General features: G+C 41.4%; 1 protein-coding gene across 1 annotated transcript in view; it reads left to right on the top strand.

Moving 5' to 3' along the window:
• LOC310856555 (cingulin-like) overlaps positions 1-4,282 on the top strand; it is a 51,790-nt gene extending 47,508 nt beyond the window's left edge. Inside the window, exons 20-22 of the mRNA XM_083762026.1 lie at positions 380-488; positions 1,819-1,982; positions 4,099-4,282. Of these exons, the coding sequence (XP_083618152.1) occupies positions 380-488; positions 1,819-1,982; positions 4,099-4,237 (412 nt within the window). The 3' untranslated portion in view covers positions 4,238-4,282. The remainder of the gene's footprint in view (positions 1-379; positions 489-1,818; positions 1,983-4,098) is intronic.
• The last annotated feature ends 9,210 nt before the right edge of the window (positions 4,283-13,492 follow it).

The raw sequence follows: 13,492 nt of genomic DNA, 5'->3' as shown, positions 1-13,492 counted from the left end.
ACACCCCGAAATAATACACTGTACACCCCTCTATCTGCACCATACTCCTACTGTTTCCGCGCATGCGCGCTGCCGTTCACTTCCTTGTTTACGGCTCAGAAAGAATGCCTCGTATCTCCCAATCTCTACATAATCTAGGGAAAAGGGCATACTTCATTTCTAACTTCAACACGCCTCTCGTTTGGAATATGAATGCTTCTAGAGAGACTTTAGCGTGATCATCACAAGGTAAAAATGGAACTATGCATTTAGTAAATGCATAGTTCCATTTTTACCTCGCACCACCACCACCACCACACACACACGCACACACACAGTAAATGCCATTTACTGTGTGTGCGTGTGTGTGTGTGCGCGTGTGCATGTGTGCGTGAACCAGGGAGAAGAACTCTGTGTTGGCGTCCCAGCGGCGTCTGGAGAGGAAGCTGAAGGACGTCAACATGGCTCTGGATGAAGAACGCCACCAGCAGAGCGAACAGAGAGACCAGGTCCTTAAAACATAAGCAAGCTAAGAACCTAACGGTAGAATATCTGTACGATGGAACTATGAGTATACACTATATAGACTAGAGCCGCAGCGCCACCAGCACAGCGAACAGAGAGACCAGGTCCTTGACCCGATTTAGGCCTGACATCGACATTTTAAAAATGTCTTCCAAGTCCTGACAGTTTTCTGAAATACCTCATGTTTCTATACTATATCAGTGGTGCTCAATATTTCATGTCAAGGACTCCATAAAATAATATGTAATTGGCCGCCGACCAACCATCTGAAAATATGTTGTTCCAGCCAGGAGCCTCTCGGAAAGCAAAGATTTGAGTTAAAAACATTCGCTCTGAAAGAATATACATTCAAAGATTTGAGCCACATTGTCACAGTGTTTCAAAAATAGCAGACCTACAAGCTCGTGGCGCGCTATGAGCTTGTAGATCTTCTATTTTTCAATAGCTAAATTATAACATAATGTTTAAAACACCAAAAGGGGTTCCCACTTCCCACCCAGAATGGGTTAAACATAAGCAAGCTAAGAACCTAACAGTAGAATATCTGTACGAACTATGAGTATAGCAGGGGTGGGCGACTTTGATGATGGAGAGGGCCACTATATTTCCACACTCACTCCCTAGGGCCATATATTACTGTCGTAGCAACATTTTTCCCCATAGATATTTCAAAAAGTATTTATTTAAAGACCTTTTAAGCGTCGTACAAAGCCAACTTGAGTCGTGACAAATCATGACAACAAACACAATATTTTGGACCAAACTAATAATTACAAAGAAGAAAAACAACAAAAAAAGTGTTGTAACCTGCCGTGTTTTCTGTTTTCTAATTATTTGTTCGGCCCAAAAAACGTCTTTAAATAAATACTTTTTGAAAAGTCTATGAGGAAAATGAACGGGGAATTATTTTCCGGGTCTCTCGAGGGGGCGGGACTGCGACGCTATAGTGTAGTGTATACTCATTACACGACATTAGATAGACGATCATCACATTCGCTAGCTGTTTTTGTTGGACCGGAAGCGGTCTTGTTTTCCAAGCGAAATGGAATGAGAGTCTATGGGGGCAATAGTTATATTATATTTTGTTTTAACATGTTGCAGCTGTCTCTGAGAGTCTGAGTGATATTATATTTTGATTTTAACACGTTGCAGCTGTCTCTGAATGATATTATATTTTGTTTTAACGCGTTGCAGCTGTCTCTGAGTGATATTATATTTAGATTTTAACACGTTGCAGCTGTCTGAGTGATATTATGTTTTAATGCGTTGCAGCTGTCTCTGAATGATATAATATTTTGTTTTAACGCATTGCAGCTGTCTCTGCGCGTGAAGGCGCTGAAGAGACAGGTGGACGAGGGCGAGTCTGAGCTGGAGAGGATGGACGGGCTGAGGAGGAAGTCCCAGCGGGAGGCTGAGGAACAGGCGGAGCAGAAGGAGGCGCTGCAGACCAGAGTCGCGGCGCTGGAGAACGAGCTCAAGTAAAGAGACACTTCTAGTGATTTTTACTAGCTGACTAGTTTACTAGTCGACTAGTTGACTAGTTGAATTAAGCAATATTGCACTCGAGGGAGTGGTTTAGCGTGATTAATGCCACGACAGTGATGCGGTCAGGAACGAGGCATAGTCGAGTTCCGCAAGCATCACTGAAGTGTTGCCAAAATCAATATGACAGATTTTACAAGCAAAACAGCATGCACAAGATTTTCGTTTTTTTGTTATATTTACATTTCTGGCTTGTGACAAAATACTGCAGGATATGAGTAGAACTTTTAACCCAAAGTCTAGAAGGGTATTATCTATGCAAAAATGCATTGAATGAGTAGTGCCCATGACGTGGGAACGGAATTCATTTTCTAGGCACTATTTCTGGGGTCCCAACACGTCCTTAGGCCAGAGGCCTTACTATCGGATATTGTTGCCCTAAAAAGGGACAAGACATATGTGGTATTATTGTGTTCGTCTGACATCCAGGAGTGCTAAATTGTGTGATAGCGGTTTCAGAAGGCCAGCTGAATATGATTTTAGGGGTATCATTTGATTATGCAAAACCATATAATTCATTGTTATCTAAACTCCAAAATTATTCACTTTATGCACATTTCTGATGTTTGTACCATGGATGGGCATGACCAACATCATATAGAACGGACATGCTGAATTATACTTCTTGTAGCCATACCGGGAAAATCCACAATACCTGCCTCTCTGAAACAGGGTACTGTACATCTTAAACTGAATGATGGGTTTATGAGGATGTAGAAACCATTTAGACATTACTTTTAAGAGTCAGGGACTCTCAAACTCAAGGTTGTACCCCAGCATACAAGGCAACTCAGGAAAACATGTAATAAACGAGTAGAGGACCACACAACTAGACTTAACTTAGAGATAGCACACACACACACACACACACACTGTATTATGCTACTTCTGGAGATACTGATGAAATGGTTCTCCGTTTAGCATTCTAATAACACATCCCTTGTCCTATCTATCAGAAGGGTGGTACACAAAACCGCACACGGTTTGTGGCCTTTGTTTTGGAGAGAACCTCTGTGAGAGTCTGTCACATATTTACAGGATGTGACATTGTGAGTGCCTTTGCTGGTCATGGAAATCTGAATGCACTGAGGTTATTGAAGAAAAACCCTGATTTTCAAGAGATTCAAACAACTTGGCCAGACTTGGGATGTTTCAACAGAGCTCTTTGACTGACTGCAGCAGTTCACTTGTAGCTGGTACCTGTCTGGGACCACCTCCAGTGACGTGAACGAGATCCGCTACCATCTTTTCTGTGCCAGAAGAGGGGAGTTGTTCCAGTCAACTCCCACCATGTAGAGAATAGCGACTTTAAGCAACGACGGCTACGGCAGTCGGAAATGGATCAGTGCTCGATACATAAACCTCCTTGCCGTCGCAGCCCTTTCTACTATGGGAGAAGCTACACTTACACGTAGTGTCTAGAACGCCATGTCATAACCATGTTTATTGAAATGATAGCTGTCATACATTTACACCGATCGCTCCATCACCTCTTTGTTAATAATTTTGGAGTTTAGATAACAATGAATTATATGGTTTTGCATAATCAGATTATACCCCTAAAATCATATTCAGCTGCCCTTCTGAAACTGCTATCACACAGTGTAGCACTCCTGGATGTCAGACGAACAAAATTATACCACATATGTCTTGTCCCTTTTTAGGGCAAAGATATCTCACCCGGCCCAAGCACTAAAAAAACAGGTCCATTTAGTTCCATTTGTACTCTCTGAGTTAAACTATTGGGGGTCCCAGAGATAGAAATGCCATTAAATGGGTGGCCTTTGATAATCACTGCTAGAGCCGTAAAAATATTCTTATGGGGGTGTCCCTGGCATATCTTTTCAAATTTGGGGGTCCTTGATGTGAAAATGTTTGGGAACCACTGGTGTATTCTGTGTGATTCACAGGACAGATTTAGACAAAAGGGTTAGAGAAAACTAATAAAAAGGCAATTAAAGCAGGAGCAGGATTTTGATATTTGATTGTTGGATTGTTAACACAAATGGAAATGTTGATGATGTTGATGATGTGGACGTGCGTGCGTTCCAGGAGGAAGGTGCAGACGATGCGACGCTCCGCCCTGGACTCGTCGGTGCTGAGCTCGGAGGACGAGGATGATGACCTCTACGACACCTCCACCATCACCTCCATCCTCACCGAGAGCAACCTGCAGACCAGCTCCTGTTAGGAGGACCTCCACCCTGGAGATACCCCACCCTGAAGGACCTCCACCCTGGAGATACCCCACCCTGAAGGACCTCCACCCTGGAGATACCCCACCCTGAAGGACCTCCACCCTGGAGATACCCCACCCTGAAGGACCTCCACCCTGGAGATACCCCACCCTGAAGGACCTCCACCCTGGAGATACCCCACCCTGAAGGACCTCCACCCTGGAGATACCCCACCCTGAAGGACCTCCACCCTAGAGATAGCCCACCCTGCAGACCAGCTCCTGTTAGGAGGACCTCCACCCTGGAGATACCCCACCCTGAAGGACCTCCACCCTGGAGATACTCCACCCTGCAGACCAGCTCCTGTTAGGAGGTCCTCCACTCTCCCTGAGTCATCTCTAAATCAGTCGTTCTCACACTCACACAATAGCCAATGATGCAAACACAGATGCAGATCTTGGTGGTGGTAGTAGCAAATATTCAAACGAGAACATTGTTGGTAAACACACGGTACTCGACTGCGCACACGCAAAGGAGAATATGCAGTGCCTTAAGCCCCGCCTCTGGCAGTCAAATCGGGATTCATAGAATCGTTTCCCGATTGCATGTTTCAGTTGAATCGTTTGCACTGGGTTTTGGATGAATTAAGACAAAATCTCCTGTGTAGCAAGCAAAGGCTTGCGATGTATTGCTCAAATGCATAATTTCCACAAATCAACACACTTCCTATGATCTTACGTCGCTCTCCATTGGCCAGCAGCGTGGGTGAGCCATCTAGCCTAAAGTGGCCAGCAGAGCACACACACACAAACACACACACACACACACACACAGCACCACTCACTTCAGATGGGTCGAAAGCTTTAAAATCCACGGTTGTAATATTATGGGGTGTAATTTATATCGTAGGACAACAAATGGAACTCTCTTACGGTTGTTTTAACCATGTGGATTTAAAAATAAGCGAAGCGTAGAGCCTAGTTCAGTCAGACAACTCGTGAGCGCGCCTACCTGATCAGGTGACCACTGACCAGTCACATGCACTCTTTACCTGATCATGAGTGGCTATTTCATCTTCCCTTCCCACCTGCTCATTCCTGGCTTCTCTCTCCTGCTGTGCGGACGCTGCCTCCCTGCTTAACCTGCTGTGCTGCTCATGAAGTTTTGAACAATCCCACCGCCTGCCCAGCATCCACCTGTAGCCTCTGTTTCTAGATGCCACGCGGGTCTTAATTAATTCCCCCGTAGCCTAATTCCATTTGGCTTTATAGCTTGACTAAAAAAAAAAAGTACGTTCATACTACCGGGATGTAAATGGAGACAGAGCCCTGGCGCCAAACTATGCTGCAAATCTATGCTACAGTGCAAACCTATTATGCTCAATTATGCTCGATACATGTTGATAAGATATGATAACCCTTCCACAAGTAGTTGCTTTTTCTTTTCTTTTTTGCATATTTCCCTATATAATGCCTCATTGGCATATTTAAAAATGTAAAATTCTTAATACAATAAAATCATCGTCTTCGTATAAGTCATCAACTGGGGAAGTTTCATGGGGATAACGATTCAATATAGGTATGCTTTTGCCCACTCTAACGTTCCAATTTTGGACCTCATGGCTCGTGAACTAAGAACCACAAAGAACTGAACCGGTCGGAAACGGGGTCACAGAGACCCCACGTTAACCCCACGAGCACTTCATGGAGACGGTGGTGGACAAAAAGAACAAAACTGTCCTTTTAATGGTCAGAAAGCCGCCAGACTCGCCTTGAGGGCAGAGCTGCACAAAGTATCCATGTTAGATCCATAATAACTCGATATCAGAGTAGATATACATGTTTTCAATGTGTTTCTGGGGGTGGACAGTGCACGGCACCATTCAAAACAATGGCACGGTATTACAACAGCCACAATACGTTTCATTCGGCTGTTAAGTATACTGGCTCATCCCATAGATTCCTATGTATTTTTTGTTCGTTTTCTTTTTTATTTGTACGTTTCTACATCATACTATGTATAGCGTTTGCTTTGATGGGAAATACTACTTAATTCGTGACTTTTTAAAATCACTCCTTTATAATTTGTTGTCTTGCTTTGTATGATTTTTTGTTGTTATTTTTCCTGTAGATTTGGCGAGCGTATTCGTCTATGTGTGGGGGGACGTTGATGCAATTTCCCCCACTGTCTGTCTGTCTGTAAAGTTTACACGTAGATTTGCAGAGACTGCACAACTTCTATGCATTCCATTTCATTCGACTGATGCCTTTCCTATAGACGTGCAGTACGCGTTCCTTCAGTGTTTAGCAAACTTTAACTTTGAACTTTTACTACTACGTTGTGCTCAGAAAACTGCAAGAGAGCCCCATAGCTATAGCATTGTGATGCTACGAATGAATGAGTGATAACTCACATTTTGAACGATATAGCATTACATATAACTAACAAATGGGACACTGGTGCAAGACACTGGTGCCTTGCATGGTTTCCACCGCCATCGGTGCGTGAATGTGTGAATGTAATGCACAATCTATGTAAAGCGCTTTGGGAGTATATACAGTAAATGTACCATATTACCATTTTACCAAATGTGTCTCGTGAGCAGAGTGATTTTAGACTGCCTGCGTGGCCATTATAGCATTTCACCAAGTCCACTTTTGATCTCATTATTTTGAAAATGGAACGGCATAACGGAAAATAATATTGCTTTCGGTTCGATAACAGTTGAGCAGGTTCTCACAAAGATCTGCTCTGCTGCCGTGTGTTATTAATATTATGAATTTGTTATTATTATTAATATTATTATTAATAATATGTCTGAATGGGAAAACCCTAACCCTTATATCACAGAGCATGGAATACGGATGTATATATTACAGGAAACTCCCGTTAAACTTTCCAATAAACTCCGGTAAACTCTCGAATTGTACCGTCACACCTGTGTCTTACCGTATATTACTGTATATGCCTGCTAAACTTAAGGTTTACGGGCAAATCTAGTGCCCATAATTGCCCGTTAACTAGAAGCAATATTAGCTATGAGCTTGTAGGTTTGCTATTTTTGAAAAATCGTGTAAATGCGGCACAAATCTTTGAATATATATTCTTTCAGAGCCTACGTCAGGCCTAAATGGGTTAAAAGGTCTTTCAGTGCACATGGGCAGCCAGGTCAGGGCATCAATATTATATCCATATCATGATATTGCACTTGATAAATAACATGGAAATTGTATACTGTATATGGCATAAGTGTTCTATAAAAATATAATTGTCGGATCGGGACAAATCAGTATCGGTTAGGGCGGGTGTAACGATACATTTTAACAGCGATACGATACGCATCACGATACATGGTTGACGATACGATACATGGACGATATTGGTTCATTATGGCCATCCGATCTGATATTCAATGATTTGAAATCGATACAGTGACTATTTAAAATACATTGACATTATATTAAACAGAGTAAATAAACCCCTCTTTTTCTTTTTTCTTCTAAAAGTTGCTAAACACCACGCACAAACATGTTGTATTGATACAATCGATTCTTTGCATAACAAAACGATTCGATACCGATTATTTGCATTGCAAAACGATACGATACAAAGACAATGTTGCCGTTTTCATTTCGATATACTTTGATTCTTGGAATTAAAATAGATTTTTAGACGCAGTTACTATATCGTTACACCCCTAGAATCGGTAGATGCTCAATATCAAATGATCGGAATTGGATCGATTTTTTTCTCTCATGTGCTTCCTGATGCACCGTTCGAGACACACTGCCTTAATAATAATAACTGCCTTAAGACTTATGCATTGATTGATTCATTACTTGAGGTACGATTTACAAGGATAACACAAACACAATGGGGCCTTGTTTCCATCGTGGTCCTAAATTGTCACAGACTTACAGTAAGAAATTCCTTAGACTTTGTATGCCTTGTTGGGATTTCTGTGTGGAGTTTGCATGTTCTCACCTAGGTTAGGTACCCTCACAAAAAAACATGCAGTAATCCTGGTCTCTAAACTACCTCCCCCTGGCCAGCCGGGGCGCCTGATGGAGGGGAAAGGAACTGGTCGGAATAACGTCTTCCTTCCGCTACGTCCAACCGTTGGAAACTCTCCCCCGTCAGGTGAAAAGAAGCAGCTTGGACTCCTCATGCATAGCAAAGGAAGCATGAGGTCAGTCCGCTGCCCTCCCCAGGTTGGTAGAGGAAGTGTAGCGTCCAGGATTACATTAGGGGCGCTTCCGGTGCGCATTTCCGAATGCACCCAACTTCATTGACACTGGGTGAAAAAATGGATTGCAAAATCGTGAGATATAAAAAAAAATTACACCAGTCACATATTAATCAAAACATTCAGAGGGGAAATGGTCTCATCAAAACTGTATGTCTTATTTATACAATCACGAATAATTCCAAGGACTAGCATTAACCTCTTTTCAAACTGCTGTCCCTGCACTATGTTGAACATGCCATTATTATAGGTGGACCTTTTCAAAGAGTTTCCAATATATTTCAAAACAATGTCACGTCATTTCAACGTTTTATAAACGATAGCTGATCTAGTTGTGAACTTGTAGATTTGTCTATTTTCACTATTTTGTTGTATGATGAGACTGTATAGTGTGTCTAAGTGTAAAGGTCTTTGTATCCTTATAACCATAATGGAACTTTGATACTGTAATTGACTGAAGAGTAAAGGTTTGCACATCTGGTACACTGCGGACACTGGAAATAAATAAAAAATAATGCTCAGAAAAATAAATGTCACATTTATGAAATGTACGTGTAACTAAATGACAGTAATTTATGTTTTTACAATGTGTGAATGGAATCGAGCTTGATGTGAAATGAACCCTGCCATTTCACCTTTTATCCAGATGCCTTAAGATTGTTAATTGAATTTGACTTGTTTTCTTGACGGTGAATTTAATTTGATTTGTTTTCTTGTCTGTGACGTGTACAATGACATGTCCTATAGTCCTATATGCTTATTTCGTTTGTGGGTTTAAGGACAACTTTAGTTTTTTTTCCAACCAAGGTTGTCATTAGAGAAAGTAAAAGATGAGTTATTTTCTTTTCAATTGCTGCTTTCTTTTGTTTTAGGGATTTTAGCTGTTTTTGACAGGGGGCGGGGGCATTCGAGCATGGGGCTAAATATGTATTTTTTTTACAAAACTTTATTGCGATTTTCTTTTTTTTAGTCCTACTAGACCCCAATAAATTACATCTGGCCACAAAAGATCCCCCCCCCCTGTCAAAAACAGCTAAAATCCCTAAAACGAAAGCAAGCAGCAAATGAAACAAAAATAACACTCATCTTTTACTTTCTCTAATAACAACCTGAAACAAACAACTAAGGTTGTCCTTTAAGCTAAACCTTTACGTCTCTTAAAACAGTGGTTCTCAATCTCAACGTCCTTCAGTGAGTTCCAACTTGGTCAGTGTTTGCAGTGTGAGACCCGCGTTGACTACTGCTTCAAATGGTTGTTTTTAGAATGTAGAGTAGATTATATAATGGTATGTGATCACGGAATAGTTTCACACTATGCATTTTGATCAGATTTGTATTTCTATTGCAATTTTGGCAACAATATTAAAATAAATACCAGTTGACCTGTCTTTGTTGATATTGTGTTCTTGATACTTTGATAGGTTGAACATGCTATATTAACAGTTTGCAGACCAGTACAGTTCCATTTTTTGACGTGTTTTAGACGTCTATTTTTTTTTCTCGTTCTTGGAAAATGATTGAACGCAGCCTAAGAAGTGCATCGACTTGCCCGTCATATTCATATTCATATCATATCATATTAAAGCTGAAGTAAAAGTTAAAAAAAAGTATGAAAAATTGTAAAAACTATAGTTTAAGCAGAATAAAGTATGTGGAAGTTGTAGAAGTGTTTTTAAAAGTTTTTCTTTAAATGTAAAAAAAAAAAAAAAAAAATCTAAAAAATTGAAGTTTTTTCTTTTTCTTTTTTGATTGTTATAAGAGCGAGTTAAGAATTGTCATCGCGATAATTTCCTCGTAAGAATTCTACAATGGAGGTCAATGAGCAGCTTGACTGTATTTGTGTCACTTAAAAGGCCGTAGTTCACATTCTGTATGTCTCTGTGCTTTGGTGGTCACATTGTGTGAAAGAGGACATGTGTGGCTACAAAATGACCAAAGAACATGCGTGTAAAATGAATATTTTGGCCGGGACGACAATTTGTTTGGTAAATTTTCAAGGAAAGAATTTCAGTTCCCGCACTCTAGTGAAAGAAGCCCCGCACTCTAAGTTGGCACTAATTAGGCGAAACGGCCTGCGATTGAACTGCGATTTCGGAAAAACCGTTTAACGTATTCGAATACGGTTTGAACCACGAAAAGGTCCAGAGTCGTGTGAGCTTTCTAAAGTTTAAATCACGTTTCTACGACAAAGTATGCCAGAGTAATGAGGCTGCAAAAGTGAGGTTGATTTAGAGATAAATCCCATACATTGTCAATGGGAGGTAAAAACTATAAATAAAGTTAAAGATAGATGAACATTATAAAGTTTGAATGAAGTTTCAAAGTGAAAGTATGACGGAGTAATAAGAGCTCAAAAAAGTTAACTGTGAAAAGGGGACCTTTCTTCCATCGACTCTCACTATAAAGAATGTAAAAAAAAGTTAAAAAGTTAAAAAGTATAAAAAGTATAAAACTTTGTAAAAATAAAAATACAAGCACACATCACTGCAAAGAGCTGAACAGTTTGAAGTTTGAACTAAATTTCTAGCATAAAGTATGTGGAAGTAGTGAGGTCACAAAGAAAAGGGTGGAATAAAGAAGAATAAAGAAGCGGAATAATAAATATAGACTGGCAATAATGTGCTCGCTGTGGCGAGCCCACAATAAAGTGTTACAATTACTAGAGTCTGGTTGCCCTTTGGGCAACCACACTAATAATAAAAAGTGATTATAATGCAACTAAAAAAATACATGAACCTGTCTACTGGCGCCCTCTACTGAAAGTGACGTCAGACTTCGCTGCTCTATAGATATTCCACTGTTTATAGCTTATATGAAGACTTTTTACATATGTATTAGGCCTACCATGTTTTTTGTACTTGCTTACTGTAAATCGCTCTGGATTAAGAGCGTCTGCTAAATGCCTAAATTGTAAATTGTAAAGTGCTTCACAGGAAGAAGAAATCACAGAAATAAGAAATATTGCGATTAATTTGCCCCCATAAGTTACTTTGCTTTTTTAAATGATGTTGTAGGCTACTCTAGACTATAGGCCTACTATAACACTAACATTTTAAAACAATTTAATATAAACCATGAAAAGTTGAATCATACACTTCAATGCAGCCATATAGCCTATAACGTCATTCAGTCTGTCATGAAATGAATGAATGAACGAACGAACGAAATAATGAATGAATGAATGATTCTGAATGAATGAATGGATGGACGGACGGACGGACGGACGGACGAACGAACGAACGAATTAATGAATAAATTGTGTGCCGCGTGCGTGTGTGTGCGTGTGTAAGTGTAAGTGTGTGTGTGTGTGTGTGTGTGTGTGTGTGTGTGTGTGTGTGTGAGGAGAGATGGAACGTCACGGAATCGAAGCGGAGGAGTTTCACAGCGATTTTTACCTCCTAACTGGCGTTGAAAGTAAGCACATTTCTTTTGGGTCAGCAGCGATTCATGGCCTGTTAACAGCAAACCCGAATCGCAAGTACAAGCCCCCGACTGGCAAGATGGATCGCAGAACTGTGATTATTCTTTTCTTGTTACTATCGGGTGATATTCACTTCAATCCTGGACCGGTTACCCGATCACAATCGAGACTGCACTCACAGCAGCAACTGGTGCTTCCGCAAACAACGAACGTTCCCATCGCAACGCGCCACGGCTTCCACGCCTTCCAGAGCGCCTCGAGCGCCTCCCCCACGGAACGGACAACGGACGCAACTTCAAGATCAGCCCATGAACTGCAGACAACCAACGCCAGCGGACCCCCACATAACACCGCAGGCGTCTTGTTCGCCGAAGCCACCCCAGCGGCAGTGATCATGGAGCTGAACGAGGAACACCACCCCCTCCCCAACACCCACAGTCAACCCAGGACTACAGAGGATAATAGACCACCACCCTCCCCCATTCCCACCCCAGCCACGGACCCAGACATCAGGATGAATCTGACCTGGCCTACAGACATGTCCAGACATGTTCAGACATGTTCAGACATGTTCAACGGCGACACCCACATTCCACCGCCCCTCCCCACTCACACCTCAGCCACGGACATTCCACCGCCCATCCTCAGTCACACCTCTGACTACTTCAACACCGACGAAATTAACACAATCGTCGCATCCAACGGCCTTCACTTGTTTCATTTGAATGTGAATAGCTTGAGTCCCAAACTAGCTGAGATCAGACATCTGTTCCAAAACGGTAAGGCAAACATACTGTGTTTCTCTGAAACTAAACTTGATGAGTCTACTAAAGACCCAGAGATTGAAATAGAAAATTACTCAGTCATTAGAAATGACAGAAACAGACATGGTGGTGGCGTGTGCATGTATATTCACCAAGATACTGAATACATTACTCGTACTGATTTGCAGCATGATGAAATTGAAACTGTGTGGGTTGAATTAATTTTCAAAAATGCTAAATCAGTATTAGTGGGCACCGTCTATAGACCCCCTGATCAGAATGAGTTCTATGATATACTTGAGGGGTGCTTAGCTGGGGAGGAATGTGTAGAGAAGATCCTGATTGGCGACTACAATACGGATATGCGTCGTAAGGAAGCTCCTGTGTTCAAGTCATTTAGTCGGTTTTGTGATCTGCATGGTGTCAGTCAGCTAATTACCCAACCCACAAGAGTGTGTGATTCTACTCAAACTGTCATTGATCTCATTCTGACCTCGGACAAATCCAGAATCTCAAAGAAAGGGGTTATTGTATGTGGGCTCAGTGATCATTTTATGATTTTCTGTACCCGCAAAATACAAAAACTAAAGTTTGACTGTCACAAAACAGTCATATCTAGGGACCTCAAAACCTACTCTAGTGAGGCCTTTAACCTGGAACTGGAGAATCTGGATTGGTCCGATGTGCTCAGGAGCTCACTAGTCGAAGAAGCATGGCTTGGCTTTAAAACCAAATTTACATCAGTACTAAACATCATGGCTCCTTTGAGAACCGTCAGGGTCAAAACCCGCTCGGAGCCATGGATGAATTCGGACATACTGACTGCAATGAAAGCCAG

Source organism: Protomyctophum parallelum (assembly GCF_964188405.1).
Source record: "Protomyctophum parallelum genome assembly, chromosome: 3".
In the NCBI taxonomy this organism is placed as follows: domain Eukaryota; kingdom Metazoa; phylum Chordata; class Actinopteri; order Myctophiformes; family Myctophidae; genus Protomyctophum; species Protomyctophum parallelum.
Note: the sequence above shows the minus strand (reverse complement) of the source record. Positions and strands in the feature narration are given on the sequence as shown.